Below are 12,500 nucleotides of genomic sequence, written 5' to 3'. Positions count from 1 at the left end.
GAAGATTTTGGAATTCCATACTGATGATTAGTATAAATGTTCATCCACATATTACCTTAGATGTCAGCGATGCCAGATACTGATAATCAATCAATCATCCACATATTTAACATAAGAGTTCCTTATGTAAAAGCACCAAATGTCAGTCTGGGGAATGAGTAATACACATGTGATAAGAACTTACCAAGTCATACGGTCCGTGATTAACTTCGGATGTGTTACACCCAAATGAGAAGATTTCATATAGCGTACGGACATTAATATTAAACAGAGGTAGCTGCATTAGGATAGGATTACGTGTGGTTTGTCTTTTCAGAATTGCTAAAGTTGTTGACCCATGGATAGTTTATATAGCATATAAACTATGATGATAATCTTTATAACAATGGTAATTTTGATCATTATTTTAATATTTTTATTAATTTAATGATAATAAGACTCCAAGTTATTGATGCAGAAGTTGATACTGGTAGGACCATCTCATTAAATACTTATCTTTTTAGAGATAGTGTTATTTTACTTTTCATAATCTAATGATGTTTACCAATTGCTCTCAATCCCATGCATATCCTTTTAATTTTGGTCTCGTGTCCTGGGGAAACACCACTTACTGTCTGTCTGAAGTACTTATATTCATTAACAATCTCCAGAGGCTCGTCCATAACCCTTATTTCTTGTCTCTGCATTTTCATTGAACATTTAGTTTTACTAATATATATATATTTATATATATATATATATATATATATATATATATATATATGTGTGTGTGTGTGTGTGTGTGTGTGTATATATGAATATATATATATATATATATATATATATATATATATATATATAAAATCAGACACTTCTTCTTTATTATATAGGGGAGATGTGTGTGTATGTACAGTATATACTTATATATCTATATATACACACACACTGAATGATACACATTACCAATATCCCTCATTCTACTCCAAATATGGCAGAGGTCAAGTGGAACCAAGTCTCAAATAGCCCATTTAGATGATTGAAGACATGGAGATAGTCGAAAGGATTACAGAAGTGGCCTTGCCTCTACGATTGTTTTGATTTCATGGTTGTATATTATGGTTAGTTTTGTATATTATGGTTAGTTTCACCTGCTACGCTTGGTATCAATGACCTTAGATGTCAGGATGCCAGAAAATCTCAAATCAATCAATCATCTGCTCCGATGGAGACACTGGGGCACATTAAGATCGGAATGGCTCCGGTTGGATTCGGTTGAGGACGGTCTGGGATTGTTTCGGTGCGGGTGTACTCAGGGATTCACTGTATTTCACGATTTGTGTTTTTGTTTTTATTATTTTTATTATTATTATTATTATTATTATAGCCTCTCCTGATGTTTGTGCTAACTTACTTTTAGATCAGTCGAAAGGGGAAGAATCATATATATATATATATATATATATATATATATATGTATATGTATATATATATTGTACTGTATATATATACATATATATATTATATATATACACACATGTATTATCTGTATGTATATTATATATATATATATATATATATATATATATATATATATACATGTATTATCCGTACATATAAACAATTTAATTCTCTCTCTCTCTCTCTCTCTCTCTCTCTCTCTCTCTCTCTCTCTCTCTCTCTCTCTCTCCACGATCGACATTCTTTAGTTAAATTACACTACCTGAAAAATGTTGGTGACTCACCTGTCAATACCAAAGTATCCAGGAAATAATTATGTTAATAACAATGTCCCTGTTGAACTCGAAAGAGAATCCTGTGGAATTTGAGGATAGTTATAGTTGTGGTGGACCATGTGGTAACGTCCCTGGTAAACGCCAGTCTGGGGTTCAAGTCCCTCTCAAACTCCATAGTTCCTTTGGTCCCTGTAATCTCAACATCCTTGTTAGCTAAGGCTGAGCAGTTTGGGGAAGCCTATAGGTCTATCTGATGAGTCATCAGCAGCCATTGCCGGGCCTTCCTTGGTTCTAGCTTGGGTGGAGAAGGGGCTTGGCCGCTGATCATATGTATATATGGTCAGTCTCAGGGGCATTGTCCTGCTTGATAGGACACTGTTACTGTCCCTTACCTCTGCCATTCATGAGCGGCCTTTAAACCTTTAAAAAGAGATGGCTAGTTGTTATTGTTGATAATTAAAAGCTGTTTTGTAGTGTATTGCTGTATAATTAAGTCTTAGTATTATTATTGTTGGATATTTATTGCTATTATTTTTATTGTTATATTTATTAGGTCATCTTTATTGATAATAATAATAATAATAATAATAATAATAATAATAATAATGGTGAACACAACAAACATTATTATTATTATTATTATTATTATTATTATTATTATTATTATTATTATTAGGTGTTCACCTATTATTATTATTATTATTATTATTATTATTATTATTATTATTCAGTTCTCCATTATTATTATTATTATTATTATTATTATTATTATCATCATTTAGTGTTCACCATTTTTATTATCATTACCCTTATGGGTTCATCATCATTATTGTTTTTGTTAATATCATCACTTAATATTCACCATTATTATTGAATTCATCATCATTATCATCCTAAATATTCTCCTTTTAATTAGAGTCTTTAACCGAGATATGAACCAAGATTGTTGACAAGTTCACGAAAACTTATTAAAACTAAAAGCCTTGAGCATTATATAAAGAAATACACGTGTTAACACTAGCTTGAAAATCTATTTGAGTATTATATCTGCGAAGAATGTTCATTTTGATTAGCCAAATTACGTAGAAATATGGCACTTATGTTGAACATTATCACCGCGAACTGTCATGCACTATCTCCCCCTGCCTGTGCTAGCCCTTTCACCCCCAAAAGGACGTACCGGTACGTTCTTGCAAAACACTGTTAATTACATATTTTTACATATTTTTGATAATTTTATGAGAAACTTCAGTCATTTTCCAAAAGAATGAGACCAACCTGACCTCTCTAGGACAAAAATTAAGCTTTTTAGAGCAATTTAAAAAAAAATAATATAGCAAAACACTGTTAATTACATATTTTTACATATTTTTGATAATTTTATGAGAAACTTCAGTCATTTTCCAAAAGAATGAGACCAACCTGACCTCTCTAGGACAAAAATTAAGCTTTTTAGAGCAATTTAAAAAAAATAATATAGCAAAACACTGTTAATTACATATTATTACATATTTTTGATAATTCTATGAGAAACTTCAGTCATTTTCCAAAAGAATGAGAGCAACCTGACCTCTCTAGGACAAAAATTAAGCTTTTTAGAGCAATTTAAAAAAAATAATATAGCAAAATGTGCTCGAAATTTAACCTTGTGGTGGGGGTAAAAGGGACAGCGTGGCCAAGACCGTAGTTTCTCCAAGCCCTCTGTTGGGTGTGGCAACAGTGTTAGGTATACTAAACCGTCTATCAAGTTATCAACCTTTGTCTGTGAGAGGGAGGGATGTACTGTAGTTTCAGGCTAGTTAATAATGTTCTTTTAAATCAGTGCTCGTGTGATACTTGACTGTCCAAAAGTGGTTATAGTATGTAAACGTTCAACTCATGGCTTCGTGTGTAGTGGAGTTCATTGTGAATTCGTGCAGGTTTGTATGGTGCTGTATGTGAGAGGAAAATCGTCTTATCTGACGAGTTTCATCTCGATTAACACGTTTTCACCTAAGGATATTGAATTTAACTTGTTTTTGGGCCAGGAATTGTGATTCTAAACTTGCCAATAAGTCTACAGTATTTCCCACTTAAATACCAAATGCTCTCATTGTTGCTTCCTATTTTAAATATGTAAAAAATATATATAATTTTGAATTAAGTCTATTTCCTACTTAAATAATAAATGCTTTGTTAGTAGATTTCTATTTTAAGTATATAAGAATATTTATAGAATTTTGAACTTATATATAAATTATCCTTCAAACATCCCTTAAATACTTACAGTGATTATCCTTTCCTGGTTTGATTTTTTATGCGGGCAAAGGTTAACTTAGGTTGCTAAATAGGCATTTTATCTAAGTATATAATCAATGTGTTATTTTGTTTATTTGTAACCACATTAATCCGTAAAATGATTCCTTCTATGTAAATACTGTTGTATAAATATATGGCCTTTTGCCAGATAAGATTGCCCAAACTATTATACTAAGCCATGTCAAGTTATCGTATTTTCATCAAGGTAATCGTTCAGATTTTAGTATACATTAACGTGGATTTTACTAATAAATGGCAGCCAGTATAGTTAAATGAAAATTATTAAAATCAATTTATAACTTGACTCGTAGTGGTATAAAATTATATTATTACATTTTGTGAATATAGAATTTTAATATCATAAGATGCCTTATGTTATTATTTTCATGTTGCCACTGTTCTTAAGATATTTTATTTTTCTTTGTTTCCTTTCCTCACTGGGCTACTTTCCCTGTTGGGGCCCCTGGCCTTATGGCATCCTGCTTTTCCAGCTAGGGTTGTAGATTAGCATTTAATAATGATGATAATTGTTTATGTTTTACAGTATGTTAATTTTGTTAAACACCCGTTTTATCAAAACTATTTTTAACTCAACATGCACTTTTTTCAAAATATTTCTTGAACATCGACAAAATCTTGACCTGAAAATGACAATCACATCATTACATCTTCAAATCACAGAATTATTGTACATACTCCTAAACTATCGTATCAGTGTTTACGTGGTATCGTACATGGGGTCAAAGTATCGTACATCCGGCATTCTCTCTCTCTCTCTCTCTCTCTCTCTCTCTCTCTCTCTCTCTCTCTCTCTCTCTCTCTCTCTCTCTCTCATTATTCTTTGTTTGAGTATTACTATTTGTTAACCTGTTATTCTTTGTATTATCGCAATATTTCATGCAGTGAACGCGTGAAATTAAGTTAGTTGGTGTTACATGGCAACTCCCTTCCACTAGATGACTCAACCACGTTTCATAAAGTCAAGCCATTGAGTCTAAATATGCCTCTCTCTCTCTCTCTCTCTCTCTCTCTCTCTCTCTCTCTCTCTCTCTCTCTCTCTCTCTCTCTCTGGTATTTCCTTCTGATGTAGCAGTTTCGTAATTATGTATTTCCTCTCGGTAAAACAATCGACTAACGAAGATTAAGACACCTGTTGTTGTCATTTCTTTCTACATATCCTATAGTTGTATGAGTAAGAATTTCTCATTGAAATACCTACCGGTGAGTGAGCCTCATCATGCCTCATTATACTCCGTACCCATGACATTCATGAGAGCGTACTGCATCAATGAAAAGTGGTGTAATAATCATATCATGGGCCTGGCACGGATATCGTACTCAAACCACACGGTCTAGTGTAGTATATTTATTTCAAACTGATGATGTTTTAAGATAATCTACTGCAATAAGACGTAGTGCAAATAAATATTCATGAATATGATAGTATAGAATAACTGTCCTTTTTGGAAAATCTTTTATATATTTACATTTGTTGTACATGGGTACTTGTCTGAATGCTGTTTAATGACATTAATTGTATATTCTGTATTCTAAGTAAAAGTCTTGCTTTTAAACACACACACACACACACACACACACACACACATATATATATATATATATATATATATATATATATATATATATATATATATATATATATATGTGTGTGTGTGTGTGTGTGTGTGTGTGTGTGTGTGTATGTCTGTGTATACAAGAAAACTTTTAGGTCTATTTAATTATATCCGAAAAGAGGAATTTCCCAAAAGATCTTAATATTACATAACGATTTTTACCGGTTGCATTTCGTCATTAAGCTTTGTAATGTATTCTGATTGATTAATACACAGTACCCTTACGTACACCCTACGTGATTAATGCCACGTAAATCTGGTGATAAAGACTTGTTGAACCTCTTTAGAAGCGAGTTTACCAAGTACATTCATTAAAGAGCTCTTCTAGGAGAAGGACACTCCAAAATCAAACAATTGTTCTCTAGTCTTGGGTAGTGCCATAGCCTCTGTACCAAGGTCTTCCACTGTCTTGGGGTAGAGTTCTCTTGCTTAAGGGTACACTAAGGCTCACTATTCTATCTTATTTTTCATCCTCTTGTTTTGTTAAAGCTTTATGTGAGTCCTTTCAAAATCAAACCATTGTTCTCTAGTCTTGGGTAGTGCCATTAGTCTTCCACTGTCTTGGGTTGGTTCTCTTGCTTAAGGGTACACTAGGGCACACTATTCTATCTTATTTCTCTTCCTCTTGTTTTGTTAAGATTTTTATAGTTTATATATAAAAGATGTAATTCGATGTTGTTGCTGTTCATAGAATATTTTGTTTATCCTTGTTTCCTTTCCTCACTGGGCTATTTTCACCTGCTGGAGCCCTTGGCTTATAGTATCCTGCTTTTCCAACTAGGGTTGTAGCTCAGCTAGTAGTAGTAGTAGTAGTAGTAGTAGAAGTAGTAATAATAATAATAATAATAATAATATATGGTCAGTCTCTTGGTCATTGTCCTAACAGCTAGGGCATTGTCATTTTGTCTCTCACCTCTGCCATTCATGAGTGGCCTTTAAACCTAGAACCACGAGAACCTGCATTAGGGAGTTATTTTAGTTCATTCTTTGGTCGGCTTGAAGACAACTCTCAAACTAAGTATTACTCAACTTCTCATCTGGGAATAATCATTTTTGACAGAGAGTGTGACAGGTGCATTGCATATTATTATTATTATTATTATTATTATTGCTTACCAAGCTACAACCCTAGTGTGAAAAAGGATGCTGTAAGCCCAAGGGCTCTAACAAGGAAAGTAGCCCAGTGAGGAAAGGAGATAAGGAAATAATTAAGCTACAAGAAACGTAATGAACAATTGAAATATTTCAAGAACAGTAGCAACATTAAAATAAATCTTTTATATTTGATATCTAAAAACTTTCAAATAACAATAGGAAGAGAAATACGATAGAATAGAGTGCCCGAGTGTAGCCTCAAGCAAGAAAACTCTTTTCCAAGACAGTGGAAGACCACGTTGCAGAGGCTATGGCACTACCAAGACTAAAGAGTAGTTTTTGAGGTACATATTTTTATACAGTAAATGAGAAATGATATTACCTGCTTTGTGGTATTTTGATACGTTGCTATTTAGATTGAAAAACATAAACTCAAATTTTACAAAATTTAAAGAAAGATTATTTGAGCTAAGGCGTTTATGAGGTAACAAAACAAATTATAATTGCTAATATCTTCTGAGATAGTATAATTGTATTTAGATTCGTTTAAAGTCCTTATTGAATATTGGTTGTTAAAAATTGCATTTATATTTGATTAAAGTCCTTATGAAGTGTATAAAAAAATAAATTGCAGGGAACTCAACTTATTTACATTCTCTCTCTCTCTCTCTCTCTCTCTCTCTCTCTCTCTCTCTCTCTCTCTCTCTCTCTCTCTCTCTCTCTCTCTCTCTCTCAAAAATAGAAAATTACTCTTGGATTCCTTCAAAGTCCATATGAAGTGACAAAAAAAAATAAAAAAAAATTGCAAGGAACTTAACTTATTTACATTCTCTCTCTCTCTCTCTCTCTCTCTCTCTCTCTCTCTCTCTCTCTCTCTCTCTCTCTCTCTCTCTCTTACCTTGACAAGGGTAAACGTTGGCCCAAGTTATGCTGTTTATGCGCAGGACAAAGATGCTGCTGATGGTGCCGCCACGGTCTACAGTAGGTATACCTGCCAGTAGTCCTAGACCGTGCCCCTGGAGACCTCAAATTCCTGAAGGCTGGGAGGTGCCCTTGGGGTGACGTTTTATGGGGGAAGCTTTCGGGTAAGGCCTGGAGATGTTAAAGCCTTGGGCTAGACTAGATCCTTTGACTAGAGCATCTGGGGAGCCCAGGCTTGGGGAACACCGTTAATATTATTATCATTATTACTTGCTAAGCTACAACCCTAGCGGGAAAAGCTGGAGGCTATAAGCCCAGGGGCGCCAATAGGGAAAATAGCTCAGTGAGGACAGGAAACAAAGAAATATTAAATATTTTAAGAAGAGCAACAATATTAAAAATAAATATCTTATGTAAACGAAGAGTCATCTTGGTGTGTTAGAAGACTTTAGAAGGTTTAAAGCGGCAAGGGACAGTGACATTGCTCTATCAAGCTGGACAATGCCCTAGAGACTGAATATTTATACATATGATCAGCGCCCACGCCCCATCTCCACCCAAGTTAGGACCAAGGCAATGGCTGCTGATGACTCAGCAGATAGACCTATAGGCTTCCCCAACCTCCCCCAACCCCCATCCTTAGCTCTCACAAGGATGGTGAGGTTGCATGGACCAAAGGAACTAATGAGTCTGAGCGGGACTCTAACCCCAATCTGGCGTTCAACAGTCAGGGACGTTACAACATCGGCCACCACATGTATTTTCAGCACATATATAATGTATTGTGTGTTTTAAATAAGGTAGAACAATATAACAACAACAATAACAACTACAACAAAGTTAGGCCGACCAAAAAGAAATAACTCTTAATTAATTTCCTTTAAGTATTTGTGGTAGCCTATTGGAAATGTCCCTGCCTACTGATCTGCTGGACTGGGGTTCGAGACCTGCTCAAGCTCAATAGTTTTTTGCACTGTCTGCAACTTCACCATCCTTGTGAGCAAAGGATGGAGTGGTTTAGGGGAGCCTCATAGTTCTACCGGCTGAGTCATCAGCAGCCATTGCTTGGCCCTCCCTGGTCCTAGCTTGGGTGGAGAGGGGACTTGGGCGCTGATCATAAGTATATAGAAGGTCTTCGACTTACATTATTGATAAGTTCCAAGAAGCTGTTTGTAAGTCGAATTTTGTTTAGTTTTTGCTTAGGGTAGGCCTAACTTGAACCCCATTATTATTATTATTATTATTATTATTATCCAAGCTACAACCCTAGTTATAAAGCAAGATGCTATAAGCCCAAGGGCTCCAACAGGGAAAAAATAGCCCAGTGAGGAAAGAAGATAAGGAAATAAATAAATGATGGGAACAAATTAACAATAAATCATTCTACAAACAGTAACAACGTCAAAAGAGATATGTCACATATAAACAATAAAAAGGTTCATGTCGGCTTGTTCAATATGAAAACATTTGCTGCAACTTTGAATTTTTGAAGTTCTACCGATTCAACTACCTGATTAGGAAGATCATTCCACAACTTGGTCCCAGCTGGGATAAAACTTCTAGCCCTTTCACCCCCAAAGGACGTACCGGTACGTTCTTGCAAAACACTATTAATTACATATTTTTGATAATTTTTTGAGAAACTTCAGACATTTTCCAAAAGAATGAGACCAACCTGACCTCTCTAGGACAAAAATTAAGCTTTTTAGAGCAATTTAAAAAAAATATATAGCAAAATGTGCTCGAAATTTAACCTTATGGTGGGGGTAAAAGGGCATAATACTGTGTAGTATTGAGCCTCATGATGGAGGAGGCCTGGCTATTAGAATTAACAGGCCTAACCTGATTCCCAGGCCTAACCTGATTTCCAGCTACAAAAGTCAACAAATAATCAGGTTTCATATGAATCTGTGAAGGTTCCAATAAGCTGTTTTTAAGTCGAATATTTTTTTCAATTTTGGCCTAGATTAGGCCTAACCTGATTCCCAGGCCTATGATTTCCAGCTACCATAGTCAACAAAAAGTTAACTTTCATATTATTATTATTATTATTATTATTATTACTTACTAAGCTACAACCCTAGTTGGAAAAGCAGTATGCTATAAGCCCAGGGGCTCCAACAGGGAAAATAGCTCAGTGCGGAAAGGAAAAAAGGAAAAATAAAATATTCTAAGAAGAGTAACAACAATAAATATCTCCTATATAAACTATAAAAACTTCAACAAAACAAGAGGAAGAGAAATAAGATAGGAGAGTGTGCCCGAGTGTACCCTCAAGCAAGAGAACTCTAACCCAAGACAGTGAAAGGCCATGGTACAGAGGCTATGGCACTACCCAAGACTAGAGAACAGTGGTTTGATTTTGGAGTGTCCTTCTCCTAGAAGAGCTGCTTACCATAGCTAAAGAGTCTCTTCTACCCTTACCAAGAGGAAAGTGGCACTGAACAATTACAGTGCAGTAACCCCTTGGGTGATGAAGAATTGTTTGGTAATCTGTGTTGTCAGGTGTATGAGGATAGAGGAGAATATGTAAAGAATATGCCAGACTATTCAGTGTGTATGTAGGCAAAGGGAAAATGAACCGTAACCAGAGAGGAGGATCCAATGTAGTACTGTCTGGCCAGTCAAAAGACCCCATAACTCTCTAGCGGTAGTATCTCAACGGGTGGCTGGTGCCCTGGCCAACCTACTACCTATAAAATAGATGTCAGGTTATGTCGTTTTGCTTACTGTATTAAATAATATATTTTTTACAGTATTTCTTTTTCTTATCTGCGTTAATTTCAGATGGATCTTTGTCTGTATCTCCGAATGTTATTAAGTCAAATGTTTGTAAGTCGAATGTTTATAAGTCGCTTGTTTATAAGTAGCTTTTTTTGTAAGTCGAATGTTTATAAGTCGCTTGTTTATAAGTCAAATGTTTGTTAGTCGAATTTTCATAAGCCGAATGTTTGTAAGTCGAATGTTTGTTAGTCGAATGTTTATAAGTCGAATGTTTGTTAGTCGAATGTTTATAAGTCGAATGTTTGTTAGTCGAATGTTTATAAGTCGAATGTTTAAAAGTCGAATGTTTATAAGTTGAATGTTTATAAGTCGAATGTTTGTTAGTCGAATGTTTATAAGTCGAATGTTTGTACGTCGAATGTTTGTAAGTCGAATGTTTATAAGTCGAATGTTTATTAGTCGAATGTTTGTAAGTCGCTTGTTTATAAGTCGAATGTTTGTTAGTTGAATGTTTATAAGTCGCTTGTTTATAAGTCGAATGTTTGTTAGTTGAATGTTTATAAGTCGCTTGTTTATAAGTCGAATGTTTGTTAGTCGAATGTTTATAAAAGTCGCTTGTTTATAAGTCGAATGTTTATAAGTAAGTCGAATTTTTATAAGTCGAATGTTTATAAGTCGAATGTTTGTTAGTCGAATGTTTATAAGTAAGTCAAATTTTTATAAGTCGAATGTTTATAAGTCGAATGTTTGTTAGTCGAATGTTTGTAAGTTGCTTTTTGTGAGTCGAATGTTTGTAAGTCGCTTCTTTATAAGTCGAATGTTTGTTAGTCGAATGTTTGTAAGTCGAATGTTTATAAGTCGCTTGTTTATAAGTCGAATGTTTATAAGTAAGTCAAATTTTTATAAGTCGAATGTTTATTAGTCGAATGTTTGTTAGTCGAATGTTTATAAGTAAGTCAAATGTTTATAAGTCGAATGTTTATAAGTCGAATTTTTGTTAGTCGAATGTTTGTAAGTTGCTTTTTGTGAGTCGAATGTTTGTTAGTCGCTTGTTTATAAGTCGAATGTTTGTTAGTCGAATGTTTATAAGTCGAATGTTTGTTAGTCGAATGTTTATAAGTAAGTCAAATTTTTATAAGTCGAATGTTTATAAGTCGAATGTTTGTTAGTCGAATGTTTATAAGTAAGTCAAATTTTTATAAGTCGAATGTTTATAAGTCGAATGTTTATAAGTCGAATGTTTGTAAGTTGCTTTTTGTGAGTCGAATGTTTGTTAGTCGAATGTTTGTAAGTCGAATGTTTGTTAGTCGAATGTTTGTAAGTTGAATGTTTGTTAGTCGAATATTTGTATGTCGAATGTTTGTAAGTCGAATGTTTGAATGTTGGGGACCTTCTGTATATGGTCAGTTTCAAGGGCATTTTCCAGTCCCTTGCCTCTGGCATTTAAGAGCGACCTTTAAACCTTCAATGAGGATTCTTTGTATGCATTGCAGTACTTTAAAAGACAAAAGTATAATTTTCAATTTTCCCCCATGTGGAATGAAGCAGTGATTGATCCATATGAATTGTAAAAAACATAATTTTTATGTTTTTGAAGAAATTTTCTTTATGGTATTACAGGATATTAGATATTTCGTTTTGTGCTTAAAGGAACTTTATTATGACTTTTACGTTACAAATTTTATTTTAGAAAAATAAAGGCCTCAGTATTTATCACAACATTTTTCTAAAGATACAGTAAATTTCAAAAATATAGGTTAGCTAAATCTCCAGTGTGCTGAAGTACAGTAAGGATAATGAAAACAGCCACAATTAATCACAGTAGTTTTGAAACGTGCTTGAAGTTTTGATCACTAAAGTTTTAAATTGAAGCTCCATTGTCTAAAATAATTTGAAAATACTAAAGTTGTACACAATCAACATTTTAATTTCTTGCTTGCCTGGAATAAGTCACCCTGTGATAGATATTTTTCCGAATACTTACCAATGTGCATTATGCCAAAAGAACCAGCAACATGCAAATTTGTACCACAGACATTACTATTGATATGCACATTGTGCAACTCTGCCACACCAGAAGAGCACGCGGCAGCACCATCTCCAGTGCTAGCCAGTT

The 12,500-nt window shown here is 34.1% G+C and overlaps 2 protein-coding genes and 1 long non-coding RNA gene across 7 annotated transcripts in view; 2 read left to right on the top strand and 1 right to left on the bottom strand.

Annotated features, from left to right (window-relative positions):
- LOC137629789 (uncharacterized) overlaps positions 1-12,500 on the top strand; it is a 78,139-nt gene that overhangs the window by 41,499 nt on the left and 24,140 nt on the right. Inside the window, exon 1 of one of the 4 annotated variants that reach the window (XM_068361427.1) lies at positions 3,462-3,631. The exons of the other annotated variants lie outside the window; for them this stretch is intronic. The gene's annotated coding sequence lies outside the window, so the exon portion shown is untranslated. Of the gene's footprint in view, positions 1-3,461; positions 3,632-12,500 lie in introns of those variants that run through there. 4 annotated transcript variants of the gene reach the window in all.
- Positions 9,762-12,500, top strand: part of LOC137629793 (uncharacterized) — a 117,413-nt gene continuing 114,674 nt past the window's right edge. The window contains exon 1 of the long non-coding RNA XR_011041610.1: positions 9,762-10,165. This is a non-coding gene — a long non-coding RNA (uncharacterized lncRNA). The remainder of the gene's footprint in view (positions 10,166-12,500) is intronic.
- Positions 12,011-12,500, bottom strand: part of LOC137629788 (uncharacterized) — an 11,998-nt gene continuing 11,508 nt past the window's right edge. Inside the window, exon 4 of one of the 2 annotated variants that reach the window (XM_068361424.1) lies at positions 12,011-12,500. This exon is cut by the window's right edge and continues 935 nt beyond it. In XM_068361424.1, coding sequence (XP_068217525.1) covers positions 12,301-12,500 — 200 coding nt within the window. In that variant the 3' untranslated portion in view covers positions 12,011-12,300. The other variant, XM_068361425.1, reaches the window with a different exon arrangement.

Source organism: Palaemon carinicauda, chromosome 37 (genome assembly GCF_036898095.1).
Source record: "Palaemon carinicauda isolate YSFRI2023 chromosome 37, ASM3689809v2, whole genome shotgun sequence".
Taxonomy (NCBI): domain Eukaryota; kingdom Metazoa; phylum Arthropoda; class Malacostraca; order Decapoda; family Palaemonidae; genus Palaemon; species Palaemon carinicauda.
The sequence above is the reverse complement of the archived record's forward strand: the minus strand, read 5'-3'. Positions and strand labels throughout refer to the sequence as shown.